This window comes from Budorcas taxicolor, chromosome 7 (genome assembly GCF_023091745.1).
Source record: "Budorcas taxicolor isolate Tak-1 chromosome 7, Takin1.1, whole genome shotgun sequence".
Lineage (NCBI taxonomy): Eukaryota > Metazoa > Chordata > Mammalia > Artiodactyla > Bovidae > Budorcas > Budorcas taxicolor.
In genome coordinates, this window is record NC_068916.1 from 22,660,347 (window position 1) to 22,685,544 (window position 25,198).

General features: G+C 38.4%; 1 protein-coding gene across 1 annotated transcript in view; it reads left to right on the top strand.

The window, feature by feature from the left end:
* The window catches only part of MEIKIN (meiotic kinetochore factor), a 140,354-nt gene that overhangs the window by 65,125 nt on the left and 50,031 nt on the right, over positions 1-25,198 (top strand). The window contains exon 11 of the mRNA XM_052643481.1: positions 6,869-6,988. Within this exon, the coding sequence (XP_052499441.1) occupies positions 6,869-6,988 (120 nt within the window). The remainder of the gene's footprint in view (positions 1-6,868; positions 6,989-25,198) is intronic.

Here is a 25,198-nt window from a genome sequence, read left to right on the forward strand (position 1 = left end):
AACCATCATCCATACTCAGAAATTTTTCATCTTGCAAAGCTGAAATTTCATACCCATTGAATAGTAAATTGCCCATTCCTTCCTCCTCCAGTCCCTTGTAACCACCATTGTACTTTTTGTCTCTATGAATTTGACTGTTCTAGGCATTTCATATAAATGAACCATATGGTATTTGTCTTTTTTGTGGCTGACTTATTTCACTCAGCATAATGTCTTCACGGTTCATCCATGTTGAAGAATATGTCAGAACTTACATCCTTATTTAAGGCTGAATGATATTCCATTGTATGAAGGTACCACATTTTGTTTGTCCATTCTTCTGTTGTTGGACATTTGGTTGCTTCCATCTTTTGGCTATTGTAAATAATGTTGCTATGGACATGGGTATACAAATATCTCTTTGTAACCTTGTTTTGAATTCATTTGGTATATTATTTGAAGTGGAATTGCTGGTCCTTTGGTAACTCTCACTGTAGCTTTTTGAGGAACCACCATACTTTTTTCCATGTCAGCTGCACGATTTTACATTCCCACCAATTTACAAGGGTTCCAATTTCTCTACCTCCTTGTCAACACTTATCATTTTCTGTGTTTTTCTTTTTTTAAAAAAACAGGTATAAGATGGTATCTCCTTGTGGTTTCAATTTGTATTTCTCTAATGGCTAAGGATGCTGAGCATCTTTTCACATGCTTATCGGTCATTTAATATCTTCTTTTGAGAAATGTCGGTTCAAGTCCTTTGTTCATTTTTAAAATCAGGTTGTTAATTTTTTTGTTGTTGAGTTGTTAGAGTTCTTAATATATTCTAGATATGAAGCCCTTATCAGATATATGGTTTACAAATATTTTCTCCCATTCTGTGGGTTACCTTTTCATTCTGTTGATAGTACCCTTTGATGCACAAATTTTTAAAATTTTTTAAATTTAATTTTTAAATTAATTTATTTAATTTAATTGGAGGCTAATTACTTTACAATATTGTGGTGGGCTTTGCCATACATTGACATGTAGTCCAGTTTATCTTTTGTTCTTGTTTTTGTTGTCTGTGCTTTTGTGACATATCAAAGAAGTCATTGTTAAATACAATATCATGAAATTTTCTCCCTGTATTTTCTTCCAAGAATTTATAATTTGCCTCTTATCCAACCAGAGTTCTTCTAAGTTTCAGCTGAACAGCAGGTATACAGCTTGCGAGTAGAGCAAGATCAGGTGTGCCTCTTCAGTGCAAGCAGTCCTCACAGAAGCTCATACTGTAGCTTGCACAGTAGTCTGGAGAGAGCTCAGATACAAGAAGATGAGATTCTGTATCTTTTATAATAACACCTAGATGTAGCTTCCAGGGTCCCCACAAGGGACATGCCTAATTACAAGAGTCAGGGAAGCCCAAAATGTGTGTTTTCTAGCATTTTTAAAATTTACATTGCATGTATAGTTCCTCACAATTAGATATCATTTTTACCCTAAGCAGTGTCACCTAGTAATATAGTTGACATTCTTACCTTTATCAGATTCTTAGTGGAACAGAGCTGGAGAGTTAACCAAAGATCACTTTTGCAAGATGGGAGAAAGGTATTCTGTGAACACTCTGGTCACAGTCTTTCCAGTATTCTAAAGATTAATATTTTCCCTAGAAAATGACTGTTTTTTATTCATTTTTGTTTTATCTTTTGGGTTAATATATATATATATGAGAAATGTGTTTAAAAATGATTTTTCCCCTACAAAACTAATTAATTGACTATTTTGTAAATACCAACATCTTTTTTAAATTGAGCTACAATTCACATTTTTAAAATTCACCTTGCTGAAGTATGAATTCAGTGACTTTTAGTATACTCATAAGCTTGTGCAACCACTACTACAATCTAATTAAAGAACATTTTTCATCACCCCCTTCAGTTCAGTTCAGTTCAGTCGCTCAGTCGTGTCTGACCCTTTGCGACCCCATGAGTCGCAGCACGCCAGGCCTCCCTGTCCATCACCAACTCCCGGAGTTCACTCAGACTCACGTCCATCGAGTCAGTGATGCCATCCAGCCATCTCATCCTCGGTCGTCCCCTTCTCCTCCTGCCCCCAATCCCTCCCAGCATCAGAGTCTTTTCCATGTGTCAACTCTTCGCATGAGGTGGCTGAAGTACTGGAGTTTCAGCTTTGCATCGTTCCTTCCAAAGAAATCCCAGGGCTGATCTCCTTCAGAATGGACTGGTTGGATCTCCTTGCAGTCCAAGGAACTCTCAAGAGTTTTCTCCAACACCACAGTTCAGAAGCATCAATTCTTCGGCGCTCAGCCTTCTTCACAGTCCAACTCTCACATCCATACATGACCACAGGAAAAACCATAGGCTTGACTAGACGGACCTTAGTCGGCAAAGTAATGTCTCTGCTTTTGAATATGCTATCTAGGTTGCTCATAACTTTTCTTCCAAGGACTAAGCGTCTTTTAATTTCATGGCTGCAGTCACTATCTGCAGTGATTTGGGAGCCCACAAAAATAAAGTCTGAAACTGTTTCCACTGTTTCCCCATCTATTTCCCATGAAGTGATGGGACCAGATGCCATGATCTTCGTTTTCTGAATGTAGAGCTTTAGGCCAACTTTTTCACTCTCCACTTTCACTTTCATCAAGAGGCTTTTTAGTTCCTCTTCACTTTCTGCCATAAGGGTGGTGTCATCTGTATATCTGAGGTTATTGATATTTCTTCCGGCAATCTTGATTCCAGCTTGTGTTTCTTCCAGCCCAGTGTTTCTCATGATGTATTCTGCATAGAAGTTGAATAAGCAGGGTGACAATATACAGCCTTGATGAACTCCTTTTCCTATTTGGAACCAGTCTGTTGTTCCATGTCCAGTTCTAACTGTTGCTTCCTGACTTGTATACAGATTTCTCAAGAGGCAGGTTAGGCGGTCTGGTATGCCCATCTCTTTCAGAATTTTCCACAGTTTATTGTGATCCACACAGTCAAAGGCTTTGGCATAGTCAATAAAGCAGAAATAGATGCTTTTCTGGAACTCTCTTGCTTTTTCCATGATCCAGCAGATATTGGCAATTTGATCTCTGGTTCCTCTGCCTTTTCTAAAACCAGCTTGAACATCAGGAAGTTCACAGTTCATGTATTGCTGAAGCCTGGCTTGGAGAATTTTGAGCATTACTTTACTAGCGTGTGAGATGAGTGCAATTGTGCGGTAGTTTGAGCATTCTTTGGCATTGCCTTTCTTTGGGATTGCAATGAAAACTGACCTTTTCCAGTGCTGTGGCCACTGCTGAGTTTTCCAAATTTGCTGGCATATTAAGTGCAGCACTTTCACAGCATCATCGTTCAGGATTTGAAGCAGCTCAACTGGAATTCCATTACCTCCACTAGCTTTGTTCGTAGCGATGCTTTCCAAGGTCCACTTGACTTCACATTCCAGGATGTCTGGCTCTAGATGAGTGATCACACCATCATGATTATCTGGGTCTTGAAGATCTTTTTTGTACAGTTCTTCTGTGTATTCTTGCCACCTCTTCTTAATATCTTCTGCTTCTGTTAGATCCATACCATTTCTGTCCTTTATTGAGCCCATCTTTGCATGAAATGTTCCCTTGGTATCTCCAATTTTCTTGAAGAGATCTCTAGTCTTTCCCATTCTGTTCTTTTCCTCTATTTCTTTGCATTGATCGCTGAAGAAGGCTTTCTTATCTCTTCTTGCTATTCTCTGGAACTCTGCATTCAGATGCTTATATCTTTCCTTTTCTCCTTTGCTTCTCGCCTCTCTTCTTTTCACAGCTATTTGTAAGGCCTCTCCCCCTTAGCAGTCACTTATCATTCCTCCCATCTCATCCTCTAGCTTCTAGAAGTTACTAATCTACTTTCTGTCTCTTTAAAGTTTGCTTATTGTGGCTGTTCCATATAAATTGTATCATATAGTATGTGGCTTTTTGTGTCGAATTGCTTTCACTTACCATAATATTTTTAAGATTCATCCATGTTACAGCATTTATCAGTATTTTATTTATTTATGGCTGAATAACATCTCATATAAAGGTTATACCACATTTTATTTACTAATTCATCAGTTTATGGGTATTTGAATGTATAGCAGTGCTATGAGTGTTCATTGACAAGTCTTTGTGTGGATATATGTTTTCAGTTTTTTTGGGTGTATACCTAGAAGTAGAAGTCGAATTAATGGGTTACATGGTAACTGTACATTTAACATGTTTTTGTGATGCACTTTTAGAAACAGCTTTATTGAGGTTCAGTTCTCCTATTTAAAGTATAAAATGTTTTTTAGTATATACACAAATATATACCATCATCACCCCAGTCAATTTAGAACATTTTTATCACCTCACAAAAAGAAAACCCATTCCTTTTAACCATTGCCATTTTCACTTTATTCTTCCATCCCACTATCTGATCCCAAGCAACCACTAATCCACTTTTTATTTCAATAGATTTCCTAGATATTTATTCACATTTATGTGAATAAAATCATATGTAGCCTTTTGTGACTAACTTCTTTTAGTTTAGCATATTTTCAAGGTTAGTATGTACCAGTACTTTCCTTTTTGTGGCCTAGTAATAGTAATGTATTCATGGCCATTTGAGTTGTTTCTGCCTTTGAACTATTATTAATAATGAGGAGCTATAAACATTCAGATACAACTTTTGTGTGGATGTGTGTTTTCATTTCTCTTGAGCATATAGCTAGAAGTAAAATTGCAGAGTTATATGGTGACTCTGTGGTTAATAATTAGAAGTTTGATAGACTGTTTTCCAAAGTGGTTGAACAATTTTACATTCCCAGCAGCAGTAGGAGTGTCTTGATTGTCTGTATTCTTACCAACACTTACTATCATCCATCTTTTGGCATGTGAAGTAGTATCGCATTGTGATTTTGCAATAGAGCTTATTGGCCTTACATATATATATATCTTCTTTGGAGAAATGTCTACTCAGATTCTCTGCCATTTAAAGTTAGGCTATTAGTCTTTTTATTGTTGAGTTGTAAGTGTTATTTATATGTTCCAGATACTAGACCCTTATCAGATAAATAATTTTCAAATGTCTTCTCCCATTTTGTAGGTAAATATTTAGTGTCTTTTAATAAATAAAAATACTTTTGAGAGCACTTAATGGCTTGACATTTTAAGGTCTACATTTTTTTTCTTTTTTTTATTGAATGAGTCTATTTGCCCTTTGGTTTATTCCATAGCTTGCTGCCACCAAATGAGTCATTTAGATTCCCCTCAATTCCAAGCTGTCATTCCTTGGCTGGCTTCCCTGAAAGGAGGCTAGTTGACTCAAGGGCTTCTAAGGATTTTCATTTTCTAGGGTCTCACTTTCAGGTGACCTTCTTAACACTGTTTCAAAATACACATTGATAGGTCTCAAGTTGTTCTGTCTCCCTACGAGGAAGAGGAGCTGGGCAAGGGCAGATGCCCCCAATCCCCACCCAGTTAGTCGATAATTCATTCTGGGCACTCATACATGTAGTATAGCCTAGGTTCAGGCCAGATCTTACTCTAGTCAGATCTGGAGTGTCAACATGATAGAGCTTCTTGAAATCCAAAACTAAGGAGTATGGATCATGACTTTGGCTTTAAATATTTTGATTTTGATGTAGAAATATGTGGTAAGTTGAGAAACCTGATAATGATATGGGTATGGTGCTCTGGAACAAGGTAGAGATTTAAAAATCTCTAGTGTACAATGGTAGGCAAAAAGAAGGCAAAGGCAGAACACTGGGGAAGGCTAACAGTTAAGGGAAAATCAGGGAAATTAGTCCATGAGGTGTAGTTGCTGGGTAGGTGAATTTCATTTAGGGGGCTTCCCTGGTGGCTCAGAGGTTAAAGCATCTGCCTCCAATGCGGGAGACCCGGGTTCGATCCCTGGGTCGGGAAGATCCCCTGGAGAAGGAAATGGTAACCCACTCCAGTATTCTTGCCTGGAGCAGTTCAGTCACTCAGTCTTGTCCGACTCTTTGTGACCCCATGAACCGCGGCATGCCGGGCCTCCCTGTCCATCACCAGCTCCCGGAGTTTACCCAAACTCATGCCCATTGAGTCAGTGATGCCATCCAGCCATCTCATCCTGTCGTCCCCTTCTGCTCCTGACTTCAATCTTTTCCAACATCAGGGTCTTTTCAAATGAGTCAGCTCTTTGCATCAGGTGGCCAAAATACTGGAGTTTCAGCCTGTCCTTCCAATGAACACCCAGGACCAATTTCCCTTAGGATGGCCTGGTTGGATCTCGTTGCAGACCAAGGGACTCTCAAGAGTCTTCTCCAACACCACAGTTCAAAAACATCAATTCTTCTGCTCTCAGCCCTCTTTATAGTCCAACTCTCACATCCATACATGACCACTGGAAGAACCATAGCCTTGACTAGACAGACCTTTGTTGACAAATGTCTCTGCTTTTTAATATGCTGTCTAGGTTGGTCATAACCTTCCTTCCGAGGAGTAAGCGTCTTTTAATTTCATGGCTGCAGTCACCATCTGCAGTGATTTTGGAACCCCCAAAATAAAGTCTGTTACTGTTTCCACTGTTTTCACATCTATTTGCCATGAAGTGATGGGACCACTTGATATGTATAAATTAAATGATATTTTAGCAAATGAAAATTCTTATTTAAAAATAATTTTAAAGCTAAAGAACCTTGTATTATTCTTTATAGATTCATTTGTTCCCAGTTAAACATGCATCTTTTGAAGAGGTATTTCTAAATATCAGCAATTATATTAATTCAGATCAAATTATTCATATGTCAAGCTCACAAGAAAATCATTCAATTGAGAAAGTAATTCAACTTTTCTTTGGTTACTTAAAAATGATTGTTTTGCAGTATTGTACTTCTACAAGAGTAATGTATTCTCTTATAGATTGATTTGTCCTCAGTGCAAAAAGCATCTTTTGAAGAACTATTTCCAAATGTCAGCACTTATGTTAATTCAGATGAAATTGTTCCTGTGTCAGCTTTGCAAGACAGTTCTTCAAATGAGGTAGTACTTTCAAATTTTCCTTCACTTACTAAAAGAAATAATTACTTTTATATTGGATACTTTGTATATGAGATGCTTTAAGAGATCTGTAACTCAGTTGAGGCTAACATCATCTACATGTGGAGTCAGCTATCAGATATAATTCCAAATAAAGGATATTAGGCTGTCACTTTGCATCATCAAGACCTAGGAATATAAAAAACCCAGAGGAAATAGTATTATCCTACTTGGATCCAAAACTCAGTATGTCTGTGCATAGAAATTGTTGACATCAACTTAGTTGTGTTAGCAAGAATATATGGAAGCACTAATAAAATTCATAACTCTGAAGAGCCATGGGGGATGGGGGGATGGGAGTAAAGAGAGAGGATGACTGGAAAAAGAGAGGAGAACAGAAGAGAGAGAGGGGGAGAGAGAGAGAGAGAAAGAGACAGAAAAAAGGGAGAGAGGGCAGACAAGAGAGACAGAAAGAATAAGACAAGAAAAGGGCAGAGAGATGAAGAAATAAAAATGCAGAACTTAGGAATGGGTAGTAGTTTATTGTAGCTAGACCCCAGTGTGACCCTAAAGTGAAGATGGGGATGCAGATGGTGAGGAAAAAGCTAGAGATGAAATTGTAGAGATAAGGAGAGGCCAACATCAAGATGATCTTATAATCCTTGTTAAGGAATTTGGTGTTAAAGCTGAAACTCCAGTACTTTGGCCACCTCATGAGAAAAGTTGACTCATTGGAAAAGACTCTGATGCTGGGAGGGATTGGGGGCAGGAGGAGAAGGGGCTGACTGAGGATGAGATGGCTGGATGGCATCACTGACTTGATGCACGTGAGTCTGAGTGAACTCCGGGAGTTGGTGATGGACAGGGAGGCCTGGCGTGCTGCAATTCATGGGGTCACAAGGAGTCGGACACGACTGAGCAACTGAACTGAACTGAACTGAAGGAATTTGGATTTTTTCTGGAGGGGCTGCTGGTAAGAGCTTGTAAACAAGAGATATGAATGTTCTCTTATAAAGTTTATTTTGGCTCCCAGGGTGGAGAAAGGCTGAGACTAGAGGCAACTTGAAGGATAATCTTCCAGAGAAAGGAAGAGAAAGAAAGAATATAGGATAAGAGGCTTAAGGATATTAAAAAGGGTTTAAAATAGGAGTTTAGGGGAATGGAAGAACTAGGGAAACCCAAGATTATAGCCCATTGCTGAGAGCCTTGTTGAGACTGGGAACTCTTGCTTTAAAAAAAAATACTGTTTGTGAGCCATGATATAATTGATATACAATGAGCTACACATATTTAAAGTGTGCAATTTAAATTTCTTACATGTATGAGCACCCTAGAAACCATCAGCACAATCAAGATAGTGAAAATATTCATCACTAAAAGTTGACATTGGTATGGTGGTGGTTTAGTCACTAAGTCATATCTGACTCTTGTGACCCATAGATGGTAGCCCACCAGATTCCTCTATTCATGGGATTTCCCAGGCAAGAATACTGGAGTGGGTTGCCATTTCTTTCTCCAGGGGATCTTCCCAACCCAGGGATCGAATCTGGGTCTCCTGTATTGCAGGCGGTCTCCTATATCGCATGCGTTTTCTTTACCAACTGAGCCACCAGGAAAGCCTGGTGTTGATATACACAATCATATTTCCAAAGCAGAAATAGAGACACAGACATAGAGAACAAGCCTATGGATACCAAGGGGAAAAGAGGGGAATGGAGTGAATTGGGAATTTAGGATTGACATAGATATACTAGTGATGAAGAAGTGAAGTCTCTCAGTCGTGTCCAACTCTTTGCGACCCCATGGACTGTAGCTTACAAGGCTCCTCTGTCTGTGGAATTTTCCATGCAAGAGTACTGGAGTGGGTTGCCATTTCCTTCTCCAGGGGATCTTCCTGACCCAGGGATCAAACCTAGGTCTCCCACGTTGCAGACAGATGCTTTACGGTCTGAGCCACCAGGGAAGCCCATACTAGTGATACCATATATAATAGATAACTAATGAGAACCTTCTGTATAGCCCAGGGAACTCTACTCAATGCTGTATGGTGATCTAAATGGGAAGAAAATCCAAAAAATGGAATATATCTATATATATAGCTGATTCACTTTGCTGTACAGTAGACACTAACACAATATTATAAAGTGAGTATACTCTAATAAAAGTTAAAAAAAAAAGTTTTCCTGTATATAAGCATCTTTGAAACCACCACCACAATCAAGATAGTGAAAATATTCATCACCAGAAGTTTCCTCCTATAATATTACAATTTCTTTCTTCATGCACCCCAAGCAACTACTTATCTAGTTACTATCATAACAGATTGGATTTTGGAGTCCTTCAAGAAAGAGAGAGGTTTTTTTTTTTAAGTCTGACTTCTTTCACTCAGCATAGCTATTTTGAGATTCAGCCATATTGTTGAGTATATCAATCAGTTTCAGTTCAGTCGCTCAGTCGTATCTGACTCTTTGTGACCTCATGGACTGCAGCACGCCAGGCATCCCTGTCCATCACCAACTCCCAGTGTTTACTCAAGCTCATGTTCATTGAGTCAGTGATGCCATTCAACCATCTCATCCCTTGTTGTCCCCTTCTCCTCCCACCTTCAATCGTTCCCAGCACCAGGGTCTTTTCCAATGAGTCAGTTCTTCACATCAGGTGGCCAAAGGATTGGAGTTTCAGCTTCAGCATCAGTCTTTCCAATGAATATTCAGCAATGATTTCCTTTTGGATGGACTGGTTGGATCTCCTTGCTGTCCAGACTCTCAACAATCTTCTCCAACAACACAGTTCAAAAGCATCAATTCTTTGGCACTCAGCTTTCTTTATAGTCCAATTCGCATATCCATACATGACTGTGGGAAAAACCATAGCCTTGACTAGATGGACCTTTGTTGGCAAAGTAATATATCTGCTTTTTAATATGCTGTCTAGGTTGGTCATAACTTTTCTTCCAAGGAGTAAGTGTCTTTTAATTTCATGGCTGCAGTCACCATCTGAAGTGATTGTGGACCCCAAATAATAAAGTCTGTCACTCTTTCCACTGTTTCCCCATCTATTTGCCATGAAGTGATGGGACTGGATGCCATGATCTTAGTTTTCTGAATGTTGAGTTTTAAGCCAACTTTTTCACTCTTGTCTTTCACTTTCATCAAGAGGCTCTTTAGTTTTTCTTCCCTTTCTGCCATAAGGGTGGTGTCATCTGCATATCTGAGGTTATTGATGTTTCTCCTGGCAATCTTGATTCCAGCTTGTGCTCTTCCAGTCCAGCATTTCTCATGATGTACTCTGCATATGAGTTAAAGAAGCAGGGTGACAGTATACAACCTTTATGTACTTCTTTCTCATTTTGGAACCCATCTGTTGTTTCATGTCCAGTTTTAACTGTTGCTTCTTGACCTACATACAGTTCTCAGGAACCAGGTCAGGTGATCTGGTATCCATTTCTTGAAGAATTTTCCACATTTTGTTGTGTATCAGTTTGTTGTGTTTGAGTGTATGAATAGTTTGTTCCTTTTTATTGCTAAATACTTCATTGCATGGTATACCATAGTTAATTACCCATTCATCTATTTATGAACATTTAGATTATTTAGCTGCTGGGAACATTTCAGTGAAGTATTTGTATTAACAAAGAATCTCTCCATAATCAAACTTTAGTGAGGCTATCCTGAGCTCTCTTCTAAACTAGGCCTTGACCTTGGGCTTCCATGTCCATCCTTGAATATGATTTTAGCAAGAATTCTGCTCACCAGTTTACAGAAAGTCCTCCACCTCTGATACCTGATCATTCTGGCTGCCTTTAGCATGCTGGCATATTAAGTCTAATTCAGTTCCTGGACCCAGTTTCAATGAGTGTATTGATGGGAAGGGTTTTCCCACACTTAACAACAAGCAACCTCCAGGCACCAGCTGGGTATCCTAGAAAGTGAAAGTGAAAGTCGCTCGATTGTATCCTACTGTTTGTGGCCCCTTGGGCTATACAGTCCATGGAATTCTCCAGGCCAGAATATTGGAGTGGGCAGCCTTTCCCTTCTCCAGGGGATCTTCCCAACCCAAGGATTGAACCCAAGTCTTCTACATTGCGGTGGATGAAATTCAGCCCAATTCTGACACTATCTATCCAGAAACAGCAACAGATTCCACAGGTAAAGGGCTCTGTCCTACAGGAACACCTTATACTTCAGACACCAATTCCAAGCCCAGGTTATTACCTGTGTTTCTGACAGGCTGGCTATAAATTGGAGGTTCTCATGACCTGTCTCCCGAGACGTCAGACTCCAGTCACAAGTCCTTTACTTCTAACTTACTGGCTGTAAATCAGAAGTTCTCACAACTCTCCTTGGGTTTGATTAATTTTCTATAGTGGCTCATAGAACTCAGAAAAACGTTTTACTCACTAAATTACTGGTTTATTTTAAAAGGATATGATTCAGGAACAGCCAGATAGACGAGGTGCGTAGAGCAAAGTATCGTGGAAGGGTGCAGAGGTTCCATGCTTTCTCTTGGAGTGCCATTCTCCCCAATCTCACCAACCAAGATGCTCTTTGAACCTTGTCCTTTTGGAATTTTATGGAGACTTCATTGCATAGGCATGATTGATTAAATCAATGGTCATTGGTGATTCATTCAACCTCTAGCTACTCTCTCCTCCCTTATGAAAAGATGTTATGGTATGGGCCTGAAAGTCCCAATCCTCTAATTACATAGATGGTTTCCCTCACAACCAGCCCCTATCTTAACTATAGTTTGAAAGTCACTTTATTAATGTAACAAAAGACACCTCATTTCTCTTATCACCTAGGGAATTTCAGCTCTATGCCAGAAATGGGGGCAAAGATCAAATATATATTTCCTATCATAAATCATAGTATCTTAGATCAGTTTAGCAAGAATCCCCTTACCTTTGATGTCTCTCCTCTTAGCAGTTTCCCCATCCTCTGGCGCTTTCATTGTTCATTGGCTTTAAATCCCCAGCTATCTTTGCTGTATTTGGAGTTGGACACAACCTCTCTCTGCTATTGCAATACCACTATTGCAAGTTTTGTATAAAACTTTCCTTATTGTTTTAGTAAGTGTTATAATACACACTCTTTTACACTATGGGTATAGATTTTCTTTCCTCTTGGATAAATAACTAAAAGTGGAAATTGCCAAGCTGTTTTCCAAGTAGTTATACCATCTTACATTTCTACTAGCAGTGTTTGAAACTTGTTTCTTTACGTGTGACACTTAGTATGGCCAGTCTTTTAATTTGAACCATTCTAATAGATATGAAGTGATATCATAATGTGATTTTAATTTATATTTCCCTAAGGACTAATGATGTTAATCACTTTTTGATGTACTTATTTTGGAAAAGGAAATGGCAACCCACTCCAGTATTCTTTCCTGGAGAATCCCATGGACAGAGGTGCCTGGTGGGCTGCTGTCCATAGGGTCGCACAGAGTCGGACACAACTGAAGTGACTTAGCATGCATGCATGCATTGGAGAATGAAATGGCAACCCACTCCCATATTCTTGCCTGGAGAATCCCAGGGACAGAGGAACCTGGTGGGCTGCCATCTGTGGGGTCACACAGAGTCGGACACGACTGAAGCGACATAGCAGGTACTTATTTGATATCTGCATATCCTTTTTGGTGATATATCTGTTCCAATATTTTGTCTATTTAAAAAATTATTTGATTTTCTCACTGTAGAATGTTGAGAGTTCTTTGCATATTCTGGATGCAAATCCTTTATGAGATATATGCTTTGAAGAATATTCTTCCAGTGGGCACCTTGTCTTTTCACACTATTTCTACTGTCTTCTTAAAAAAAAAAAAAAAAAAAAAAAACCTTAATGTAGTATATTTTACATATGATAAAACTTACCCACTTAAAGTTTTACAATTAAATGATTTTTTTGTAAATTTAGAGAGTTTAAACATCACCATATGTCAGTTTTAGAACATTTTTTTACCCACAATAAGATCCCTTATGCCCATTTACACTTAAGCCCCGTTCTCAGCCCCAGGCAAATACTGATCTACTTTATGTCTCTCGAGTTTCCTTTTCTGGGCATTTCATATAAGTGGAATCATATAATATGTAATTGCTTGTGAAACAGTTTGAAGAACATAAATTTTTAACTTTGATGAAGTCCAGCTTGTCACTTTGTTATTGGGATATGCCTTTGTTGTCATATCTGAGAAATCTTTGCCTAATCCAGGGTCACAAAGGTCTTCTGTGGTTTCTTCTAGAAGTTTCTTAAATTTTACATTTTTGTCTATGAGTTAATTTTATTAAATGATGTAAGATATGGATTCAAGTTCCTTTTTTTTTTCATATTGACATTCAATTATTCTAGCACCATTTATGAAAATGCTATCCTTTCTTCACTATATTGCCTTTGCACCTTTGCTGACAAAAAGTTATCCATATATATGTATGGGTTTCTGTCTGGATTCTCTATATCATTTCATTCATCTACTTGTCTATCTTTATACCAGTACCATGCAGTATTGAATAATGTGGCACTATAGTAATTCTTGATATCAGATAGTATTAGCTCTCTACTTTGTTATTCTTTTTCAGTTGGTTTGGCTTTTAGGTCCTTTGCACTTGTATATGAATTTTAGGATCAGCTTGTCAATTTTTACAAAAAAAAACAAGAAACTCTAATGGGATTTTGATTTGGATTGCATTGAATCTATAGGTTAATTTGAGGATAATTGACATCATAACAAGACTGAGTTTCCTATCTTAAGAAAAAAGGGCATCTGTCCATTTTATTTAGGTCTTTTTTAATACCTTAAAATTTTTACTGTACAGGTCATTATTCCCACCTGATGTCATTATTTCACACCTAATTTTAATATTTCATATTTTTATGCTATTAATTTCTATTTCTCACTATTCATTGCTAACATATAGAGATATACCTTTTTAAAAAATGATTCCTTTTTTATTTTTTTAACTTTTTATTTTGTATTGGGGTGTAGCCGATTAATAATGTTGTGATAGCTTCAAGTGAACAGTGAAGGGACTCAGCCATACATACACATATATCCATTCTCTCCCCAAATTCCCCTCCCATCCAACTGATTCCTTTTTTAAAAAATTATGTATTTTTGTTTGCACTGGGTCTTTGTTGCTGCCCAGGTGTTTTCTAGTTGCAATGAGTGGTGTCTACTCTTTGTTGAAGTGCACATACTTCTCATCACAGAGACTTCTCTTCTCATAGACACAGGTCTTAGGGATGTGGGCTTCAGTAGCCGCAGCATGAGTCTCAGTAGTTGTGGCTTGCAGGCTCTAGAGCATGGTCTCAAAAACTGTGGCACATCAGCTTGAGTTGCTCTGTGCTCTGAGCACTGAGCTGGAGTTGCTCAGTTGCTCTGAGACATGTGGAATCTTCCTGGACCAGGGATTGAACCCCTGTCCCTTGCATTGGCAGGCAAATTCTTATCCACTGCACCACCAAGAAGTCCAATAAATATATCTTTTTGTTTGTTGATCTTTATATTAGTCTTCTTGAACTACCATAACAAAATACAATAGGAGGGGGATTAAACAACAGAAGTTTTATTTTTTCAAAGTTTTAGAGGCCAGGAAGTCCACGACCAAAGTGCTGGCCTATTCATTTCCTGGTAGGGCTCTTTTCTTGTCTTGTAGGTGACCACCATCTTGCTATGACTTCACATGACCTTTTCTCTCCATGCAAAGAAAAAGACGGCTCTGGTATTTCTTTCTTAAATGAGGGCACCAGATCTCTCAGATTGGGCCTAACCTTTATGAACTCATATCACCCTCTCATAGACTCTATCTCCAAATACAATCTCATTGAAGGTTATGACTTGAACATATAAACTTTGGAGGGACGCAAACACTCATTTCATGATAAAGATATTGTAAACTTGCTAATCTCAATTATTAGCTCTAGTAGTATTTCCCCCTAAAGTTTCTGTTTGACCATAGGCAATTACATCATCTGTAAATAAAAACAGTTGTACTTCTTCCTTTCCAATATGGATGCCTTTTGTTTTTTCTTACATAATTGCACTGATTCCATCCTCCTGTACAATGTTGAAAGAGAGCTGTAAGGAGAGCAGACATGCTTGCCTTGTTTCTGTATTTTGATGAAAAGCATTTAGTAATTCACTCTTAAGTATGATATTATCTGTAGGTTTTCTATATATTTTCTCTTAGTTTGGGGAAGTTACCTTCTATTCCTAATATGCTTGAGGAGTTTATCAGAAATAGATGCTAGATTTTGCCAAATATAGCTTTGTGTCTGTTAAGGTGATTGTAGGGTTTTTCTTGTTCAGTTTGTTAATATGGTGAATTGATGATTGCAAATTGAATATAATATATTGATTAATGTTCTAGTGTTAAGCCAACTCTGCATCCTGAAGTAAACCCTATTTGGTTGTAATGTATTCTTCTTTTTATATATTGTTGGATTTGATTTGCTTCAATTTTTGCATCAATGTTCATGAGGGTCTGTAGTTTTCTCTTAAAGTGTATGCAGTGTTGCCTGGAAAACCCCATGGATGGAGGAGCCTGGTGGGCTGCAGTCCATGGGGTTATGAAAAGTCGGACAGGACTGAGCGACCTCACTTTCACTTTCACTTTCATGCCTTGGAGAAGGAAATGGCAACCCACTCCAGTGTTATTGCCTGGAGAATCCCAGGGACGGCGGAGCCTGGTGGGCTGCTGTCTATGGGTCACACAGAGTTGGACACGACTTAAGCGACTTAGCAGCAGCATTGAAATGTGTCTGTTATCATATGTGAAGTGGATTGCCGGTCCAGGTTCGATGCATGAGACAGGGCGCTCAGGGCTGGTACACTGGGATGACCCTGGGGGATGGAATGGGGAAGGAGGTGGGAGGGGGATTCTGGATGGGGAACACATGTGTGCCTGTGGCTGATTCATGTGGATGTTTGGCGAAAACCACTACAATATTGTAAAGTTATTAGCTTCCAATTAATATTAATTAATTAAAAAAATAAAGTGTATGTCTGGGTTTGGTGTCAGAGTAATGATTAAGCTCATAAAACAAGTTGGAAAGTATTTATTCCTCTTCAATTTTCTGGAGAAGAGATAGTATTTTTTCTGTCTTAAATTATTTTTGTTCAGCGGAATTCACTATTGAAGCCATATAGGCCTGGAATTTTCTTTGTTGAAAAGAAATGTTACAATTACTACCTTTTTCTGGAGGAGGGCATGGTTACCCACTCTAGTATTCTTGCCTGGAGAATCACCTGGTGGGCTACAGTCCATATGGTCACAAAAGGTCAGACACGACTAAAGCGACTTAGCATGTATAACCTCTTTAGGGCTATTCAACTTATCTCTTTCTTCTTGAGAAAACTTTGGTAGTTTGTGTATTTCAAGGAATTTGTCCATTTCCTGTAAATTTATTGTCAAATATTTATAATATTCTCCTATTATTCTTTAATATATGGGCATCTGTAGTGATATAATCTTTCTCATTCCTGGTATTGATAATTTATGTCTTCTCTCTCTTTTTTCTGAGCAATCAGGTTTCTGCTCTGATGTTATTTTTTTTAGCCTGTTTAGTTTAGGTTTAATTAGCTCTTTTTTTTTGAGGTAATTTCGTCTTTTTAAGACGAAAGCTGAGGTCATTGATATGAGACCTTCCTTCTTTTCTAATATAGTAGTTTTAATGCTGAGCTTGCCTGGTAGCTCAGCTGGTAAAGAATCCACCTGCAATGCAGGAGATCCCAGTTCAATTCCTGGATTGGGAAGATCCTCTGAAGAAGGGACAGGCTACCCACTCCAGTATTCATGGGCTTCCCTATGGCTCAAGCGGGAAAGGATCCACCTTTCAATGTGGGAGACCTGGGTTCGATCCCTGGGTTGAGAAGATTCCCTGGAGGAGGGCATGGCAACACACTTCAGTGTTCTTGCCTGGAGAATCCCCATGGACAGAGGAGCCTGGCAGACTATAGTCCATGGGGTTGCAAAGAGTTGGACATGACTGAGTGACTAAGCACAGCACAGTTTACTTCAACTATACATTTACTTCAACTACTGCTCAGATGCATCCCACAAGTTTTGACACAATGTGTTTTCATTTTCATGCAGTTCAAATACTTCCCATTTTCCCTATGTATTTATTCTTTCATCCTTGGGCCATTTAAAAGTGTGCTATTATATAAGTATCTGAAAAATTTCCAGAGATATTTCTGTTACAGATTTTAAATTTCATTCCATGGTGATCTGAGACTATAATTTATATGCCTAGATTCCTTTTAAATTTGTTGTTTTTGTTCAGTTGCTAAGTCATGTCCAACTCTGCGACCCCATGGACTGCAGCACATCAGGCTTCCCTGTCCTTCACCATTTCCTGGAATTTGCTCAAACTCATGTCCATTCAATCAGTGATGCCATCCAACCATCTCATCCTCTGTCACCCGCTTCTCATTCTGCCCTCAATCCTTCCCAGCATCAGGGTCTTTTCCAATGAGTCAGCTCTTTGTATCAGGTGGCCACAGTATTGGAGCTTCTGTTTCAGCATCAGCCTTTTCAGTGAATATTCAGGGTTGATTTCCTTTAGGATTGACTGGTTTGATCTCCTTGTTGTTCAAGGGACTCTCAAGAATCTTTTCCAGCACCACAGTTCAAAAGCATCCATTTTTTGGTGCTTAGCCTCCTTTATGTACCAAATCTCACATCTGTACATGACTATTGGAAAAATCATACCTTTGACTAGATTGACCTTTGTCAGCAAAGTGATGTCTCTGCTTTTTAATATACTGTATAGGTTTGTCATAGCTTTTCTTCCAAGGAGCAAGCATCTTTTAATTTCATGGCTGCAGTCTCCATCCACAGTGATTTTGGAGCCCAGAGAATGAAATCTGTCACTATTTCCATTTTTTCTCCATCTGTTTGCCATAAAGTGTTGAGATATGTTTTATAACCCATATGGTTTATTTTGGTGAATGTTCTGTGTATGTGAGAATCATGTGTATTCTGCTTTTGTTGGGTAAAGTGGTCTATGAATGTCAATCAGTTGGGTTGATTGGTAGTGATGTTCAAGTAGACTACATCCTTTGCCTACTTGGTCTATTGATTATTAAGAGATATTGAAATCTCTTACTGTAATGGTAGATTTGTCCAACAAAACCTCTGTTACTAGATGTATAAACATTTAAGAGTGGTTAGGATTGTTATATCCTCTTGATTAATTCATCCTGTTTATCATGAAAGGCCTTATTTATCCCTGGTAATATTCTTTGCATAGAAATCTCCTTTGTCTGAAGTTAATATAGCTACTCTAGCTTTCTTTTGACTGTTGTTAACATGGTGTCTATTTTTGTATCTTTTTACTATAAACTCAAAATGGATTAAAGATCTAAATGTAAGACCAGAAACTATAAAACTCCTAGAGGAGAACATAGGCAAAACACTCTCAGACATAAATCACAGCAGGATCCTCTATGATCCACCTCCCAGAATTCTGGAAATAAATGCAAAAATAAACAAATGGGATCTAATTAAAATTAAAAGCTTCTGCACAACAAAGGAAAATATAAGCAAGGTGAAAAGACAGCCTTCTGAATGGGAGAAAATAATAGCAAATGAAGCAACTGACAAACAACTAATCTCAAAAATATACAAGCAACTTATGCAGCTCAATTCCAGGAAAATAAACGACCCAATCAAAAAATGGGCCAAAGAACTAAATAGACATTTCTCCAAAGAAGACATACGGATGGCTAACAAACACATGAAAAGATGCTCAACATCACTCATTATTAGAGAAATGCAAATCAAAACCACAATGAGGTACCACTTCACACCAGTTAGAATGGCTGCGATCCAAAAATCTGCAAGCAATAAATGTTGGAGAGGGTGTGGAGAAAAGGGAACCCTCCTACACTGTTGGTGGGAATGCAAACTAGTACAGCCACTATGGAGAACAGTGTGGAGATTCCTTAAAAAATTGCAAATAGAACTACCTTATGACCCACCAATCCCACTGCTGGGCATACACACCGAGGAAACCAGAATTGAAAGAGACACATGTACCCCAATGTTCATCGCAGCACTGTTTATAATAGCCAGGACATGGAAGCAACCTAGATGTCCATCAGCAGATGAATGGATAAGAAAGCTGTGGTACATATACACAATGGAGTATTACTCAGCTGTTAAAAAGAATTCATTTGAATCAGTTCTGATGAGATGGATGAAACTGGAGCCGATTATACAGAGTGAAGTAAGCCAGAAAGAAAAACACCAATACAGTATACTAACACATATATATGGAATTTAGAAAGATGGCAATGACGACCCTGTATGCAAGACAGGAAAAAAGACACAGCTGTGTATAACGGACTTTTGGACTCAGAGGGAGAGGGAGAGGGTGGGATGATTTGGGAGAATGGCATTCTATGATGTATACTATTATGTAAGAATTGAATCGCCAGTCTATGTCTGACGCAGGATACAGCATGCTTGGGGCTGGTGCATGGGGATGACCCACAGAGATGTTATGGGGAGGGAGCTGGGAGGGGGGTTCATGTTTGGGAACACATGTAAGAATTAAAGATTTTAAAATTAAAAAAAATAAATAAAAAATAAAATTAAAAAAAAGAAAGAAAAGTTTTAGTTTTATAGCAAAATTGAGAGGAAAATTCAGTGAACTCTCATATGTTCACTATTCCCACACATGCATAGCCATAATTATTATTAATATCATTCATCAGAACGTACATTTTAAAATCACGAATGAGCCCACATTAACATATCATAATCATCCAAAGTCCATAGTTTAAATTAGACTTCATTCATGGTGTTGTATATTCTGTGGGTTTGGACAAAAGTATAAGAATATTATAGGCATACCTCAGAGGTATTGCAGGTTCAGTCCCAGACCACAGCAGTAAAGTGAATATCACAATAAAGTGAGTTACACAAATTTTTTGGTTTCATGGTGTATATAAAATTATGTTTATAATATACAGTAGTCATTTAAGTATGCAATAGCTTTCTGTGTGTGTTAGTTGCTCAGTTGTGTCCAACTCTTTGCGACCCCATGGACTGTAGCCCACCAGGCTCCCCTGTTCACAAAATTCTCCAGGCAAGCATATTGGAGTAGGTTGCCATTTCCTCCTCCAGGGGATCTTCCTGACCCAAGGATCAAACCTGGGTCTCCCACATTGTGGGCAGATTCTTTACCATCTAAGCCCCCAGGGAAGACCTGCAATTGTTTTATGTATCTTAATTAAAAGTTGTTCAGTCACTAAGTCACATCCAGCTCTTTGCAACCCCATGGACTGCAGCACACCAGTCTCTTCTGTCCTCCACTATCTTCCGGAGTTTGCTCAAATTCATGCCCATTTGTCAGTGATGATATCTAACCATCTTATCCTCTGCCACCTCCTCCGTTTGCCTTTAATCTTTCCCAACATTACACTCTTCTCCAATGAGTCAGCCTTTCACATCAGGTGGCCAAAATATTGGAGTGTCAGCTTCATCAACAGTCCTTCCAATGAATATTCAGGGTTCATTTCCTTTATTATTGACTAATTTGATCTCCTTGCAGTCTAAGAGACTCTCAAGAGTCTTCTCTAGTACCACAATTTGAAAGCATCAATTCTTTGGCATTCAGCTTTCTTTATGGTAATTCAACTCTCACATTTGTACAAGACTACTGGAAAAATGATAGCTTTCACTATACAGAACTTTGTCTGCAAAGTGATATTTCTGCTTTTTAATATGTTGTCTAGGTTTGTCATAGCTTTCCTCCCAAGGAGCAAGCATCTTTTAATTTAATGGCTGCAAAAAGAATTTTATTGGCCAAAAATGACAAAACAATTGTAATAGTAACATCAAAGGTCACTGACCACCATAACAAATATAATAATAATGAAAACATTTGAAAAATGTGTGAATTACCAAAATGTGACACACAGACATCATGTAAGCAAATGCTATTGGATAATGGTGCCAAAAGACTTGCTAAACAGACAGTCACCAGAAAACTTCAATTTGTAAAAAAAAATTTATATATAGTACTAGCAAAATGCAGTAAAGCAGGAAGCAATAAAACTAGGTATTCTGTAATTATAATATCAGAGATAATCATGATGGTGTGATCACTCACCTAGAGCCAGACATACTGTAATGTGAAGTCAAGTGGGCATTAGAAAGCATCACTACAAACAAAGCTAGTGGAGGTGATGGAATTCCAGGTGAGCTGTTTCAAATCCTAGAAGATAATGCTGTGAAAGTGCTGCACTCAATATGCCAGCAGATTTGGAAAACTCAGCAGTGGCCACAGCACTGGAAAAGGTCAGTTTTCATTGCAATCCCAAAGAAAGGCAATGCCAAAGAATGCTCAAACTACCGCACAATTGCACTCATCTCACACGCTAGTAAAGTAATGCTCAAAATTCTCCAAGCCAGGCTTCAGCAATACATGAACTGTGAACTTCCAGATGTTCAAGCTGGTTTTAGAAAAGGCAGAGGAACCAGAGATCAAATTGCCAACATCCTCTGGATCATCGACAAAGCAAGAGAGTTCCAGAAAAACATCTATTTCTGCTTTACTGACTATGCCAAAGCCTTTGACTGTGTGGATCACAATAAACTGGGAAATTCTGAAAGAGATGGAAATACCAGACCACCTGACCTGCCTCTTGAGAAACCTATATGCAGGTCAGGAAGCAACAGTTAGAAGTGGACAGGGAACAACAGACTGGTTCCAAATAGGAAAAGGAGTACATCAGAGCTGTATATTGTCACCCTGCTTATTTAACTTCTATGAAGAGTACATCATGAGAAGCGCTGGGCTGGAGGAAGCACAAGCTGGAATCAAGATTGCCAGGAAAAATACCAATAACCTCATTTATGCAGAAGACACCACCCTTATGGCAGAAAGTGAAGAGGAACTAAAAAGCCTCTTGATGAAAGTGAAAGAGGAGAGTGAAAAAGTTGGCTTAAAACTCAACATTCAGAAAACGAAGATCATGGCATCGGGTCCCATCACTTCATGGGAAATAGATGGGGAAACAGTGGAAACAGTGTCAGACTTTATTTTGGGGGCTCCAAAATCACTGCAGATGGTGACTGCAGCCATGAAATTAAAAGACACTTACTCCTTGGAAGGAAAGTTATGACCAACCTAGATAGCATATTAAAAAGCAGAGACATTACTTTTCCAACAAAGGTCCATCTAGTCAAGGCTATGGTTTTTCCTGTGGTCATGTATGGATGTGAGAGTTGGACTGTGAAGAAAGCTGAGAGCAGAAGAATTGATGCTTTTGAATTGTGTTGTTGGAGAAGACTCTTTAGAGATCCTTGGACTGCAAGGAGATCCAACCAGTCCATCCTAAAGGACATCAGTCTGAGTGTTCATTGGAAGGACTGATGCTGAGGCTGAAACTCCAATACTTTGGCCACCTCATGCGAAGTGTTGACTCATTGGAAAAGACCCTGATGCTGGAAGGGATTGGGGGCAGGAAGCGAAGGGGATGACAGAGGATGAGATGGCTGGATGGCATCACCGACTCAATGGACATGAGTTTGGGTAAACTTCGGGAGTTGGTGATGGACAGGGAGGCCTGGCATGCTGCGATTCATGGAGTCGCAAAGAGTCGGACATGACTGAGTGACTGAACTTAACTGATAGGGTATTTTCAGTGCCTTAAATAACCTCTTGTCCTACCTATTCATCTCCCCTCACGTACTGCTGACAGCCATTGATCTTTTAATTATCTCCACAGTTTTGCCTTTTCCAAAATTTTGTATAGTTGCAATCACACAGTATGTAGTCTTTTCTCTTTGGTGCCTTTCACTTATTAGTGTGTATTTCAGGTTCCTCCATGTCTTTTCTAGGCTTAATAGTTCATTTCTTTTTAGGGCTGAATAATATCCCATTGTCTGAATGTTTATCCACTCACTTATGGAAAGACATCTTGATTACTTTCAGGTTTTGGCAATTAAGAATAAAGCTCCTTTTAGAAAACTACAGGCCAATATCACTGATGAACATAGAGGCAAAAATCCTTAACAAAATTCTAGCAAACAAAATCCAACAACATATTAAAAAGATCATACATCATGACCAAGTGGGCTTTATCCCAGGGATGCAAGGATTCTTCAATATCTGCAAATCAATCAGTGTAATACACCAATTAACAAATTGAAAAATAAAAACCATATGATTATCTCAGTAGATGCAGAGAAAGCCTTTGACAAAATTAAATATCCATTTATGATTAAAATACTCTCCATAAAGCAGGACTAGAAGGAACATACCTCAACATAATAAAAGCTATATATGACAAACCCTCAGCAAACATTATCCTCAATGGTGAAAAATTGAAAGCATTTCCCCTAAAGTCAGGAACAAGACAAAGGTACCCACTCTCACCACTACTATTCAACATAGTTTTGGAAGTTTTAGCCACAGCAATCAGAGCAGAAAAAGAAATAAAAGGAATCCAGATTGGAAAAGAACAAGTAAAACTCTCACTGTTTGCAGATGACATGATCCTCTACATAGAAAACCCTAACGACTCCACCAGAAAATTACTAGAGCTAATCAATGAATATAGTAAAGTCACAGGATATAAAATCAACCCACAGAAATCCCTTGCATTCCTATACCCTAATAATGAGAAAACAGGAAGAGAAATTAAGGAAACAATTCCATTCACCATTGCAACGAAAAGAATAAAACACTTAGGAATATATCTACCTAAAGAAACAAAAGATCTATATATAGAAAACTATAAAGCACTGGTGAAAGAAATCAAAGAGGACACAAATAGATGGAGAAATATACCATGTTCATGGATTGGAAGAAGCAATATAGTGAAAATGAGTATACTGCCCAAAGCAATCTATAGATTCCATGCAATCCCTATCAAGCTACCAATGGTATTTTTCAGAGAACTAAAACAAATAATTTCACAATTTGTATGGAAATACAAAAAACCTCAAATAGCCAAAGAAATCTTGAGAAAGAAGAATGGAACTAGAGCAATCAACCTGCCTGACTTCAGTCTCTACTACAAAGCCACGGTCATCAAGATAGTATGGTACTGGCACAAAGACAGACATATAGATCAATGGAACAAAATAGAAAGCCCAGAGATAAATCCACACACCTATGGACACCTTATCTTTGACAAAGGAGGCAAGAATATACAGTAGATTAAAGACAATCTCTTTAACAAGTAGTGCTGGGAAAACTGGTCAACCACTTGTAAGAGAATGAAACTAGAACACTTTCTAACACCATACACAAAAATAAACTCAAAATGGATTAAAGATCTAAACATTTAAGACCAGAAACTCCTAGAGGAGAACATAGGCAAAACACTCTCCAACAAAAACCACAGCAGGATCCTCTGTGACCCACCTCCCAGAATATTGGAAATAAAAGCAAAAACAAATGGGACCTAAATAAAAATTAAAAGCTTCTGCACAATAAAGGAAACTGTAAGCAAGGTGAAAAGACAGCCTTCAGAATGGGACAAAATAATAGCAAATGAAGCAACTGACAAAAAATTAATCTCAGAGTGAAGTAAGCCAGAAAGAAAAACACCAATACAGTATACTAACACATATATATGGAATTTAGAAAGAAGGTAGCGATAACCCTGTATGCAAGACAGCAAAAGAGACACAGATGTATTGAACAGTTTTTTGGACTCTGTGGGAGAGGGCGAGGGTGGGATGATATGGGAGAATGGCATTGAAAATTGTAAAATATCATATGTGAAACGAATTGCCAGTCCAGATTTGATGCATGATACAGGGTGCTTGGGGCTGGTGCACTGGAATGACCCAGAGGGATGGGATGGGGAGGGAAGTTAGAGGGGGGTTCAGGATTGGGAACACATGTACACTCATGGTGGATTCAAGTCAATGTACGGCAAAACCAATACAATATTATAAAGTAAAATAAATTTTAAAAAAATGAATAATTCTCCTTTTAATATAGATGTGCAGGTTGTTAAAATTAATTTACTTGTTTGACTGCTCTGGGTCTTAGTTGCAGCATGTGGGATCTTCAGTCTTCATTTTGGTATGAAGGATCTTTAGTTGCAGGATGTGGAATCTGTAGTTGTGGCATATGGGATTTATTTATTTATTTTAAAATTAATTTATTTATTTTAATTGGAGACTAGTTCCTTTACAAAATTGTAGTGGTTTTTGGCATACATTGCCATACATTGAACTGA